Source organism: Myxine glutinosa, chromosome 7 (genome assembly GCF_964187855.1).
Source record: "Myxine glutinosa chromosome 7, kmMyxGlut1.1, whole genome shotgun sequence".
Lineage (NCBI taxonomy): Eukaryota > Metazoa > Chordata > Myxini > Myxiniformes > Myxinidae > Myxine > Myxine glutinosa.
Genome location: NC_136267.1, coordinates 132,843,640 through 132,857,541, shown reverse-complemented (window position 1 = coordinate 132,857,541; position 13,902 = coordinate 132,843,640). Strand labels below are relative to the sequence as shown.

The 13,902-nt window shown below is 46.4% G+C and overlaps 2 protein-coding genes across 5 annotated transcripts in view; both read right to left on the bottom strand.

The window, feature by feature from the left end:
- Positions 1–13,902, bottom strand: part of LOC144893007 (uncharacterized) — an 812,187-nt gene that overhangs the window by 780,723 nt on the left and 17,562 nt on the right. The gene's annotated exons all lie outside the window — the stretch shown is intronic.
- The window catches only part of LOC137431665 (uncharacterized), a 94,992-nt gene that overhangs the window by 66,788 nt on the left and 14,302 nt on the right, over positions 1–13,902 (bottom strand). For all 4 annotated transcript variants that reach the window (XM_068123246.2, XM_078782304.1, XM_068123247.2 and 1 more), the window contains 3 exons: positions 9,697–9,803; positions 7,007–7,132; positions 5,595–5,701 (listed from right to left, as the gene is read on the bottom strand). In XM_068123246.2, the coding sequence (XP_067979347.2) occupies positions 5,595–5,701; positions 7,007–7,132; positions 9,697–9,803 (340 nt within the window). The remainder of the gene's footprint in view (positions 1–5,594; positions 5,702–7,006; positions 7,133–9,696; positions 9,804–13,902) is intronic.

Here is a 13,902-nt window from a genome sequence, read left to right as displayed (position 1 = left end):
TTTACTCAGTTTACTGGATAGTATTCCTGTCTCCTTTTTTCCCCAGTGAGGTGAGGTGTTTTGAATTACACGTGTAAGTGAGGATAAAAACATAACCCCTGTCCGCTCTCGTAGGGAGTGGATCCTTCTCATCTATCTATAATTCCAGTAATCTCTGTGTGTATGTTTGTATGTTTGTATGTTTGTATGTATGTATGTATGTATGTTTGTCTGTGACCGCTGTTTCTCGACAACTGGGAGATCTCGCGGGAGATGGGAGATCTCGCGAGATCTTGGAGACGGCGGCAGGGATTTTCGAAGCTCCACACGGTCTCCACGTTTTTCGAAGTTAAGTCTGTTCACAATTGTATTTTGTCGAAACTGTATTTATCTTTCGGTGTGTGAAGTTATTGTGTGCAACTTTGGTTGTTTCTCGGTGTTTATCTTGCATAAATTGATCGTCTGTTTGCCGTGTCGCGAGCAAGGCCTTGTACAGTGTGCACTGTACAACCTTGAGGCTTTGTTTTTCTCTCAGTGGTCCGTCGTTTGTGATCCAATAACTTTCGTTCTCTGTATTCCCAGTCTTTTCACCCATAGCCTACTTCCTTGTGTAAATCTCAACTCAAAAAAAAAAAAAAAAAAAAAAAAAAAAAAAAAAATTTCCTTCTCTGTTCTCATTCGTTTATTCATTCGTATTCGTTCGTTCGTTCTTCGACCACGTGTTTCTCCCCCATTTCCCCAGATAGTTTTCACTCATTAACCTTCAATGTTTACACTTTCCCCTCAAGTTATGTATTCCGTCATATTTTATAACACCTTTTTCTTCTTCTTCTTTAAAAGGCTGCTTTCGACTTGCTCACCAAATCAATTCATCCCAAAAAAAATATCCATCTCCTATAGTGCCTTTTTTCTACATTCCCTAAACTCTCCTGCACTCCATCCTCCATCCAGCGTCCTTAAACGTATTTTTAACTCGAAGGTCACAAGAAACTCATTTTGCAATAAATGTTCGTTTCCCATAAATCGTACACTTTCAAAAATCCAATCTCACCCCTCCCCTCCAAATCTTCCCCATAACCCCTCCCCTCCAAATCTTCCCCATCACCCCTCCCCTCCAAATCTTCCCCATCACCCATCCCTTTCAAATCTCCCCCCTTGCCCCCTCCCTCCTAAACTACCCCCTCACCCCTCCCCGCCAAGACGCCCCCTCGCCCCTCCCCTCCTAGACTCCTGCCTCACCCCTCCCCTCCAAATCTCCCCCATATCCCATCCCTTTCAAATCCCTCCCCTTGTCCCTTCCCTCCCAAACTCCCCCCTCACCCCTCCCCTTCAAATCTCCCCACCCTCATTGCTTCTCAATTTCCCCCCGCTCACTCCCCCTCCTCAAAGCGTCCTCCCCGCTTCTTCCCCCTTCAAACTCTCACCTCCATCTCCCCCAACCTTCTGCCTCGCTCTTCCCCCTCCTCAAATAACACCTCATTGTGGCTCTCCCAATCACCATCAAACCTTTTGTCCGCCCCATCCTTCCCTTTCTCCAAGCGATTCTGAAATCTCTGACACACCTTCAACAGCTCTCCCTACCTCTTCCACCTCTTCCACATCTTACCCTACCCCTCCTCCCCCCTGTTCTGTATCTGATGCTCCCCCTTCCTCTTCATTAACGGTATGGACCTCAAACATCCGGGGCCTTCGTTCAAACTTAACTGATCTCTCCATACAGGTTGCTTCTGTCAAACCAGACGTGATCTGCTTAACAGAAACTTTCCTCCTTTATGATGTCTCTGATTCCATAGTATCTCTCCCGGGCTACTCCCTCCTCCGGTATGATAGACCTGAGCCTCGTCCTGGAGGCGGGGTTGCTATCTTTATCAAAAACTCTCTTCCTCACTCGCCCTGCACTGCACTCTCTCCACCTCACCCCCAGGAATACCTCTGGCTACGGCTTCCCCTTCGCTCCCACCTCTTGTTCATATGTGTGTTGTACCGTCCACCAAACAGTGATGACTCCATCTACATCTCGCTGTCTGATGATATGGACCAACTTCTATCTACTCATCCCAACTCTCTCTTCCTCATATGTGGTGATTTCAACTGTCATCATGCCAGTTGGCTGGGTGTGGGTACCTCTCTCACCAGCCATGGCTCCTCAGCAAAGGACTTCTGCGACTCACTGGGACTGACACAATCTGTCAATTTCCCGACCCGGATCTCAGTCAACGGAACATCTTCTCTTCTGGACTTGGTTATGACTAACTTCCGTGAAAATGTCTGCTGCTCTTCTTCTGCTCCGATCGGATCATCTGATCATGTCCTTGTTAAAGTGGACATCTCTCTGACCATCCTCAGGGAGCCTGCTCAGCGTCGACGAGTCTGGCATTTCACTCAGGCCAACTGGCACGGTCTTCAAGCAGCCATCAATCATCTGGACTGGTCTCCCATCTCTACCACCTCTGACATCAACTCATCCTGGGAATTCTTCCAAAGTAAATTGCTCTCTCTCATGCACAGATTTATCCCATCTCGTCTTCAGTTGTCATACCCTTCCTCCCGTCCATGGTACACGGAATCTTGTGGTGAGGCTGTTGCCCAGAAACAACTTGCCTTCGTCTCCTGGAAAGCAAATCCAACGGAAGGAAATCTCATTTCCTTTCACAAAGCCCGAAACAAGTGTGTGTCCACCCTCAGGAGAGCCAGGAAACAATATCTCTCCGTTCTCAAGACCGAACTCTCTTATCTGTCTCCCTCTTCCAAATCCTGGTGGCGTCTGGTCAAATCCGTTTCTGGTGTTTGTTCCCCCTCCATCCCCTCCCTTACCTCAAACGGCTACACAGCTGACTCCGCACGTGAAAAAGCTGAATGCCTCAACTCTGTGTTTGCCTCTAAATCTTGTGTCCCAAACCCATCCCTCTCTGTACCCACCATACCCAGTCGTACCCTGCTGCTCCTGGACTCCGTGTCCTTTCCTCCTGACAAGGTGGAAAAGTTTCTGTCAACCCTCGACTCTGATTCTGCAACTGGACCCGACGGCATCAGCCCACGGGTCCTAAAATCCTGCTCTGCTGCTCTATCTCACCCTCTCTCTGTTCTCTTCACCCTCTCTTTTGCTCAAGGTCAACTGCCATCTGCTTGGAAATCAGCCAACATCACCGCTTTGCACAAAAAAGGTGCAAAAACAGATCCTAGCAACTACAGACCAATCAGCCTTCTCCCAATTATCAGCAAAGTCATGGAATCCATCATTGCTTCTGATATGAAATCTTTCCTCTTCTCCAATGGCTTGATCTCTGATCATCAATTTGGTTTCAGACCAGGTCACTCTACTCTGGACATGCTGCTTCTGCTGTCTCAACAATGGATGGAGGTCCTCAATGCCAAACAGGAAATTAGAGCTGTCTCCCTCGACATATCACGTGCCTTCGACACGGTCTGGCACCCCGCTCTGCTCACCAAACTCTCCTCCTTTGGTATCCATGGAAATCTCCACGCATGGCTGGCGGACTTCCTCTCTAGTCGTCGTCAACGTGTGGCCCTGAATGGGTTTCTCTCATCTCCTCTTCCTGTTCAGGCTGGAGTTCCCCAAGGCAGTGTTCTGGGCCCCGTGCTTTTCTGGTCTTCATCAATGATCTCTCTGACTCTCTCGAAAATCCTCTCTATCTCTTTGCTGATGACTCCACTCTCTGCCGCTCCATTCCTCTTCCCTCAGATCGGCAGTCTGCTGCCTCCTCACTCTCTGAAGACCTGGACAAAATCACAGACTGGTCAAACAAGTGGAACATGTCTTTCAATCCTGACAAATCTCACACTCTTACTATGTCTCTCCGAAAAGATCGACTGGACAACCCTCCCATCTACTTTCTCAACAATCCTCTCCAAGAAGTTCTGTCGCTCAAGATTTTGGGTCTCACTATCTGCCATGATCTTTCTTGGGAAAACCACATTTCCAAGCTGGCCTCCAAAGCCAGTCGCCGACTGGGCATCCTCCGTCGTGCGAAGTCCTTCCTCGGCACACCTGAGCTCCTCACCACATACAAGGCTTTCATCCGCAGCTCAATGGAATACTGTTCTCCCCTATGGGCCGGTGCTCCTGCCTCACACCTAGCTCGGCTTCACGCTGTTGAAACCAAAGCTTTCAGAATTATTGGAATCTCCCGCGATGAAGCTATCTCTGAGGGCCTTTCACTCACTCACCGCAGGCAGGTAGGTGGTCTTTCTGTCTTCTACCGACTCCTCTCCGGCCTTGCACCCCCAGCTCTCTCTGTGCTCTGTCCCCCAAATATTCCTACAGGTCGCACAAGATCTGCCAGCAACCCTCTGATGGTTAAACTGCCGAAATCTCGGCTCTCCGCTCACCTTCACTCTTTCATTCCTCTTTTCTCCCGCCTCTGGAACAAACTCCCTCACTCCCTTCAATCCCACTCCTCCCTCCAGGTCTTTAAAACAGCTGTTCACCACCATCTCTTATCTTCCCCCATCCAAAACCTTGATCTTTTCTACCCCCGCTAATTCACCCCAGATCCACCTTGTTTGAAATTCCAACTTCTTTCCTGGAAGTCCTGGCAGTGTCCATATGTTTTATACCTCTCCCACTGCCCCCTTCCCACGCCCCCCCCCCCCCCCAAAGCCCTCGCCCTCTCTCAGATCTCTCGATGTCTCCATGTCTCTCGGTCCCTGCTCTCAAATGTTGTGTTTGTGTCCTTCCCCCTCTCTCCCCATCTTGTCTACCGCTCCCTATGTTATATGTTTTATGTGTCGGTTTGTCTTTCTGTGTGATTAATGTTCGCTCTTTCACGAGCCTCGATCTTGTATACAAAAAAAAAAAAAAAAAAAAAAACTACCGGTCCGATATACTTGAAACTTGCCAGGTATATTGCTGGGGACCCGAGGATGTGCCTTTTCAAGGTTTTAAATTAATCGGACAAGTAGTTACCGAGCTATGGCGATTTCTTTACCAAACTCCGCAAGCCGTTCGCTTTGGACCAAACCATTGCATGTAAATAGAGGGGGGGGGATTGTCACCGTACTCGCAAGCCGTTCGCTTTGGACCAAACCATTCCATGTAAATAGAGGGGGGGGGGGGGATTGTCACCGTACTCGCAAGCCGTTCGCTTTGGACCAAACCATTTCATGTAAATAGAGGGGGGGGATTGTCACCGTACTCGCAAGCCGTTCGCTTTGGACCAAACCATTTCATGTAAATAGAGGGGGGGGATATAATTTTAGATATATATATAGTACGGGCATGCCCTAGTAATCAATAATAAGTGCAACCCCCTTTTGCCTCCAGAACTGCCTTAACTCGATTTGGGTTTGATTTAATTTGTTTATGGATTATGTTTGAGTCAATCTTTTCCCAACTTTGTTGGAATGCATTCCAGAGCATAGTCATACTGCTCATGAAAATGTTATCTTTCTCTCAAATGTATTCACCCTTCAATTATTCTGTTAAGACAAAGTTTCAGTCAATAATAACGAAAATAAATGAAAGATTATGATATGCATGCAGGCAAGCGCACACACACACACACACACACACACACACACACACACACACACACACACACACACACACACACACACACACACACACACACACACACACACACACACACACACACCTGGTGACCTGCACATTCATCATACACTGCTGCAGGCTATCCGCAAGGCGCTGGTGGACCAAGCAGTACCGGATAAATGCACGGCCCTTGCCCAGGGACGTGTTCAGCTGTAACACAGAAGAACATTACTTCATCTAAAGGACCAGCAACACTTTATATTTCAAAAATGTAACAAATGATAAACATATATATATGTATATACAGTATTTCATTTATTTATTTATATATATATATATATACATATATATATATATATATATATATATATATATATATATATATATATATATATATATATATATATATATATATATATATATATATATATATACATATATATATATATATATATATATACATACATATAGATATATATATATAGATATATATAAAAATAATTATATATATATATATACAGTATATATATATATATATATATATAAAACATACACACACACATATACATACACACACACACACACACACACACACACACACACACACACACACACACACACACACACACACACACACACACACACACACACACACGACATTTCAGCTTTTCACTTTTAATTAATTTGTAAAGATTTCTAAAAAAAAAAAAAAAATTCACTGACATTATGGTGTATTGTGTGTAAATAAGTGTGAAAAAAAATCTCAATTTAATCCATTTTAAATTCAGGCTGTAACGCAACATGTGAAAAAGTCAAGGGGTCTGAATACTTTCTGAAGGCACTATTTGTATATAACATTGATTATTATTTCTGTTTTGGAAGAAAATTGTAAAAGAAAAAAGATAAAGAAGCAATTAAAGGCTTTCAATAGTTTCATCCGTAATATAAAACACTCAGCATCGAGAGAACAATAAGTACTACAACAGCATCTACTCCCAAGCATGTACACTAATTCATGCATATCCCCAATTGTATCAATCACTTTTAAAAGATATTTGGTAATCCTGATAAGGCAATAAAAGCAAGGTTGCAAACATTGTTGATTCCTAACAACTTTCCAGATGCTGACTTTCAGCATTTAATGTAATACGATTACTCAAAGTTTGTTCCATACAGTCGGTACATGTAGAAACAAATACATTGTACTGAACACCAATATTGCAATTTAACAAGGTGCAATTTTCAGGACTTTTTTTTCCCCTCGATAGTATTTTTAAAAGCCTTAATCAATTGGACCCAAGTGATGAAATGCAGTGCTCCAGATGGCCATTGTCCGAAATGTCCATCAGCCATTGCTTGCTGGACTTCTCACTATCATGTGAAGTATTGTTGCTGATTAAAAGCAAATAACAATAAATAATTACAATCAAAACCTGCAAACAACTTGAATCTTATTTGTACCAGCAGCTTGCACATTATGGAAAAGGAAAAGAGTTGTGGTGATGTGAACCGTACCTCTGTGATGGACTTTACAAACCGAATGCCATCATCCTGTCCTTTGTGCTTTGCCAAACAATCGGAAAAATAGTCCCAGTAGTCCTTGCGAGCACCCAGTAGCTTTGTCTTCTCTTTTTGATCATACTAAATAAAAATGTAAAAAAATAAAAATAAAAAGATTTGTGACATTTCAAATAAGACTACAGAACAAAGCGAATGAGGCAATTGCTATTATGAGCGAGCGGAGATAGACAGACCGAGCACACACAGATAAAAAGCGGAGATAAAATAACAGTCTACACACGGTCCCATTCAGGAAGTTGCACCCAAATGTATTCTCACGCTTATGGTCCCTGCCCAACCATGGCCATGTGACCACAGTGGAGGCGTGAATGGCAAACGCATGGTGGTGCTTTAGGTTCAATTGAATGATGTGGTGCCGAGTGGTTTGCACCAACTCATAGATCCAGGCATGGTATAATACCATGACAGTTAATAAAATAATTAATTCAAGTTGTTAGGGTTAGTTTGTTTGTGAACATGAGAGTGGCAGGCAGACGCACACACAAAAAAAATACACTTTAATGAATCCTAGGACAGAACACCGACAGGATTCCCAAAAAAGAAGACAGATAAAAAAATAAAAAAATTACTCAGCAGAACAAGGACTCTAAAATGTAAGGGCCCATAGTCACATGATCATTCCCATGGAAACCAGGCGAGATAGTGAAGCAGCAGTAGGCAGCGATGTCGACAGGGGCAGTGGCTCGTACAGTATGAGGATGTGCTGCATGGGCAGTTGGACGCAGCCTCGCCCAAAGCATCCTTCTCTGCTTTGTAAAAATTTGTGCTTCTTCTCTCCCTCCCCCGCAGTCAAAAGAATGCCCCCATTTAACTTCCCCAACTCCTTCCCCATGAGTTGATGTCCAAACCCTCCCTATCCATGGCTTAACAACAGCGCATTGGCCCAATCAAGTGGTGCTGTTTCAGTTCCAATCGCAATGCAGACATAAAGTCACCAAACTACATCCTGTACATGGTTCGAAATAAGTGGTGGCCTGGGTGCCAAATGCCATGAAAAACTCCGCCAGGCCACCAAAACCTGGTCCTGGGAGGCCCGTGTGGCTGCTTGTGTCAAATTCGTCGATATATCTTCATGGATGTATTCGGTCATTACTTACTGTATCATTATTATCAGCTGGAGTTCCGAAGGTGGATCAACAGAAATTACCTTTGTGAATGTGCGTTGTGTAGCGCTGCTTCCAGTGTTGGTGGAAGAGGGTATTAAGAGTGATGCTTCAGAACTCTTAATTTTATCACGAGTAAGAGAACTCCTACAGTGCTATTTTTACACTTGCTAACCCTACGTTGTTTTAGATTGCAGGTGCAAACTTGCACTCAGCCAAAAGATTTCAATTTTCGGCTCATCAGACCAAATAATATTTTGCCATACACATGCCTTTTTGCAAACTCCAGATGTGCTGTCATGTGCCTTTTTCTCAGGAGTGGCTTCAGTCTGGCCAATCTCCCAAGCCTAGATTTGTGAAGTGCAGCAGAGACTGTTGGCCTTCAAGCAGGTTCTCCCATCTCAGCCAAGGAACTCTGTAATTCTGTCAGAGTGGTCATTGGGTTCTTGTTCACTTCCCTGACCAAGGTCCTTCTTGCCCGGTTGTTCAGTTTGGACGGACAGCCAGCTCGAGGAAAAGTCTAGGTAGTTCCATATTCTTTCCATTTCCTAATGATGGAGCTCTCTGTGCTCTTGGGAACTTTCAACACTCTCGAAATCCCCTTCCCCAGATGTAGGCCTCCTCACAATTCTATCTCAGAGTTATACGGACAGTTCCTTGGACTTCATCGTAGAGTTTCTGCTCTGACATGCACTGTCAACTGTGGTACCGTATATAGAAAGGTGTGTTTCTTTCCAAATCATATCCAATCAAATAAATTGGCCACAGGTGGACTCTAATCAAGTCGAGACATCGCAAGGATGATCAAGGGAAATTGGATGCACCTGAGCTCAATTTGGAGTGTCATAGCAAAGGGGTTTAATGCTTTTTGACTCAAGACATTTCAGCCTTTCATTTTTAATTACTTTGTAAAAAATTCTGAAAGAAAATTCCTGGACTTTAGGGAGCATTATGTGTAGATCAGTGACAAAAAAGCCTTAATTTAATCAATTTTAAATTCAGGCTGTAACACAAGAAAATGTGAAAAATTCAAGGGGTAGGAATACTTTCTGAAGGCACTGTGGCTGGAGAGAAATAGGATTTTTGATGAGGATGACAAAAGCATTGTCATTGACATTTTTCATAAGCATTATCATGGCTGAAAAAGTAACAAGATCGTCATATGCCTCAAAATGTACGTGAACGATTTATTTATTTTTAACAATGAGATGTTGGAAGTGATGTGGACAGCTTTCCACACAAAACTTCTAACAAGTCTTTGAAAGATACAAGGCTCCAAGGTTGAAGTTAATGACTCCACTTGAATTATCCATTACCACATTGACTTGAAACACAATTTAACTGGAATTATTAGACCATTTCCTGTGAAGTTCTTAATGTGATGTTTGTATCTTTATGCATATTATCAACACAGATTTGAAATTATGCTTTCAATGAGAAATATTTTTTGTGGAGACTACTAAATCACTTTCCCTTTACTGAGCATAAAGATCTTTAAAATAGTTTTATTAATCGACCTGCCTGCAACAAGTACTCCAATTTGGTGCATAAAGTGTGCAATATGTTGCTGTTATCGGTGATTGGCTCTCCACTTGCACAGAATTCACGAACAAGGTCAGCAACAGCTTCTGTGGAACACACACACAGTAGAAGGGAGCATTGTCAAATTGGTCACATGAGGTTTCCATCTTTCCTCCTGCAATCACTCCCTCACCCTCACCCTCTCCCATTGCTCAGTGAGCATTTAAATGGATACGTTTAAAAAAAAATTTTTTAGAGCATTGTGAGCCAGCAAGGCATGAGGTCACACAAAGGAGGTTGTAGCGATTTAACCCCCTTCCCCACCCTAAGGGAGTTTTCCCCCACCAAGGGGGTTGTGTGTTGAGGTGTATATCCATGTTAAGATAGCTTTATCATGGCGTTTTTCCAAGGCCACTTCTAATAAGAAAAGTAACAATACAAAATATAATAGCATAATATTCATGTTATTACAAAACAATATTAATATGAATAATAGCCCGTCTCCCCAAGGGGTTTCTCCTCCTTGAACAATCGTAAACGGCTTATCGTGCCGTTTCCGTGGGAGCACCCTACCACTACCAGAAGTAAACATATTATAAACCACAAACACATATGAATACCTTTTGAAACAGTCGCTACTGCTGTTTAATATTAAACTGAAAGGGGAGGAAACCCAGGGTGTGGTCAGATACCAAGCAGCTATAGCTAGTACATGCCAAGCCTGCCGTTCCTTATCAACGGTTTTCAATGGAGTACGTGTTTGAATGCTTAAGCCAGTTGGTAAATACTCCACAACAAACTTGGTAAATGAACACACCCCCGATGTTCTTGATGGCCAACCCTAAATCTACTGTAATCTTTATACAGTACCCCAGTGAGGAATGACCCTCCTGCCGCTCCCATAGGGAACGGGTGTACTAGTCCATGGAAATTTGAAATTTATTCACAACCACTTGACTATGAAAATCTCAGCATGATCAAATGTTGCCCTTTTTATGGTTCCCCATTCCCTATCATGCACACAACAGCACATGATGGGGAATGGGCCTCTTCTCCGAATGAGGGTTGTATTGGTAAAAAATAGCTTGACTATAACTGTACCGGTACCAACTTAATTCTATATTCACAAACGGAATTGCTTTATGAGCAAAATAGCGTTAAGTAAAATATTACCAGCACCAGTAAATGCAACATGCCTAATAATATTGGTGTGGGGACGGCCATAGGAGCTAACGGGAGTAAGATATAATATATATTTCAGTAATAAATGTGTAGCACAAGTGTTTGGGTTGTGTGTGAAATGACAGGACACAGTCGAAGAGTGTTTTAACAGAATCCAACGTGCCCCTGCCATTATGAATGTCCCTAAGTCCCTCCAATCCCCGCAGTCACCTTAATTCTCTAAATCATCCCCCTTTGGAATCTGCAGATACGTACTTTTAACCTTCTCACCCTCTCGAGCACAGACCGGTGCAGGTGAATGGCCTGAGGGGCGCACGAAGTGAAGCGGCAAAGACCGCCCTGACAACCGATAAGAAGAGGCGAGAAGCATCTCAAAGCTATGCCTGCTCACTGACGTATATAAAAGGTGGAGCACAGTGCAGATCAGACTCATATCATGCTACGGTCCTTGTGTGTAAACAACGAGTTAGAGCTTCTTCCTTAGGGGGGTTGCAGTGAGTAGTTATCAAGAGACACACCAAGGTGACAATTTAGCATCAGCGCTGCAGGGGAGAAAGCGGACCGGAGTGAGGTGAGGAGTGAGGAATAGCTCCGTATCCCAGAAACGGAGCCAGGGAGGATAGAGCACGACCCAGCAAAAAAGGCAGCAGGAGCCTGGACCAGGATGCGAAGCTTCTCGCCTGCACAAACCTCACCACTCCTGCCGCAAACAATCACCACATGCAAACATAGCATGGACAGGTTTCTTTCAGTGTCGTCTTGCTATATCTGTATCCTATTTGTGAGTGTGTGGGCTTTAAGGTATCGCACAAGCCAACGGGATTATTCGTGGGCATGGGGGTTATAGTCGGAATGGAATTCTCCTTCATTGTGACATTGCTTCTCTGTCCTCCTATCCCAATCTCTCCAACAACCCTATTTTCAACATTGAAGTGTTTGCTTGGTGTGCAGTCCAGAATTTGGAACGGTAGACTGTGGTGCGAGTGAAGTTGCGACCATTGGGAATTGGCACAAAAACCCCTAATTAGGAGAGGACAAACGCAGAGAGTCGTTGAGGGTCTCTTTCAGCCCCTAATCCTTTCAAACCGACGAACAAAGATGGCAGGTTAGTTGGAGTTACTGTTACATCAAAAACCAAAGTAAAGATAGTTTGTGCTTTCCCAGAGGACGATGTACAGGCCTAAGGACTACTCAGCACTTGATTGGTGACTGGCCAGGTGGGAGATTTAACCATGTCCACCTGGCTCTCCATTACGATATTATTACATCATTGTTTAGCCAGACTCATCTAATACATGGACAAATGAAAATAAGGTAGTGTAGCGGTTACCGCTGGATGTACATAATCGCCTTGCACCGGCCAGAACACGGCCAGACGCGCCTCTCCCGGGCATGCCCGGACTCACTGTTCCCGGGCACGCCCGAACCTCCCGGGCACGCCCGGTCTCGTCTTTCCCGGGCATGCCCGCTCTCGCCTTTCCAGGGCTCGCCCAGAGCGTCCGGGCATGCCCGCTATCACCTTTCCAGGGCTCGCCCAGAGCGTCCGGGCATGCCCGCTATCGCCTTTCCAGGGCACGCCCAGAGCGTCCGGGCATGCCCGCTATCGCCTTTCCAGGGCTCGCCCAGAGCGTCCGGGCATGCCCGCTATCGCCTTTCCAGTGCTCGCCCAGAGCGCCCGGGCACGCCCAGCCTCGACTTGCCAGGCCGCAGCCAAACACGCCCGGGCAGGTCCAGACTCGCCTTTCCAAGGCTCGCCCTTGATACCCGGGCATGCCCGGTATAGCTTTTGCCGGGCAAACTTCGACATAAATGTGTATATATATTGTTGCCCGAAAAACGGGCTTGTCAGAATACCTGAGCTGTTTTGTTTCAATAAAGCAACTCGGACGAATTCCGTCTTTGGTCGCGTCAATTCTTTCGACTCGCGTTGGAGCGCAGTTCCTTCATTGGTGACCTACCGACATGGATACGGCAGTGACGCTTAAATTGCCTACCTTCTGGGAGACTCACGCGGCTGTTTGGTTCGCCCAGGCGGACTCCCAGTTCGCCCTGCGAGGCATCACCGCGGACGACACCCGCTTCCACCATGTTGTGGCGGCGCTCGGTTCCACCACCGCGGCCCGCGCCTTGAGCCTCCTCCAGCACCCGCCGGCTGCTGACAAATACGACGCGCTGAAGACGCTCCTCCTCGGCGCTTTCGCCCTCTCACCGGCAGCACGCGCACGGCGCCTGCTTGACCTGCCCGAGCTCAGCGACACGCGCCCGTCCGAGCGCATGGACTATATGCTCTCGTTGCTCGGCGAGCACTCTCCAGCATTCCTGTTCCGGGAGCTGTTCCTCCGTCAGCTGCCTAACCCGGTACGCCTCGCCCTGGCTGGCACGTTGATCACGGATTCCCGCGCCCTCGCCAGGGAAGCCGATAAGATCTCCTCGGCGGGCCAGCACATCGGCGCGGTTACCTGGAGCCCGCCGCCGTCCGAGGCGACGCCCACGACGCCCGAGCGCCCTGCGCGGTTGGAGGCCGAACTGCCGGTGCAACTGGCGGCCGCCACGCCGCACCGCCCGCTTCCGACACGACGGCCGGGGCCTCCACCTGACCGGGCGTGGTGTTATTACCACGCCAGGTTCGGACACAAGGCTCGGACGTGCCGGCCCCCGTGCACTTTCGGCAGGTCGGGAAACGGCCGGGCCGGCGTTCATTCCCAGCCATGAGCGCCGGCCACTCGGGCAACTTGCTGTTTATTCGGGACAAAGCGTCTGGACGGCGTTTCCTGTGCGACACCGGCGCCCAACTGAGCGTCATACCTGCCTCCGAGCAGGACAGGCTGGACGTAGTTTGCGGCCCCTCTTTGGTCGCTGCTAATGGCTCGGCCATACGCACTTTCGGCCCACGCGTCGTCACCCTCTGCTTCGGCAGCCAGCGCTTTCAATGGACTTTTGTTACCGCCAGCGTCCCCGTGGCTTTGCTGGGCGCCGACTTCCTCTGCGCGCACGGGCTGCTGGTCGACGTCAAACGACGTCGCC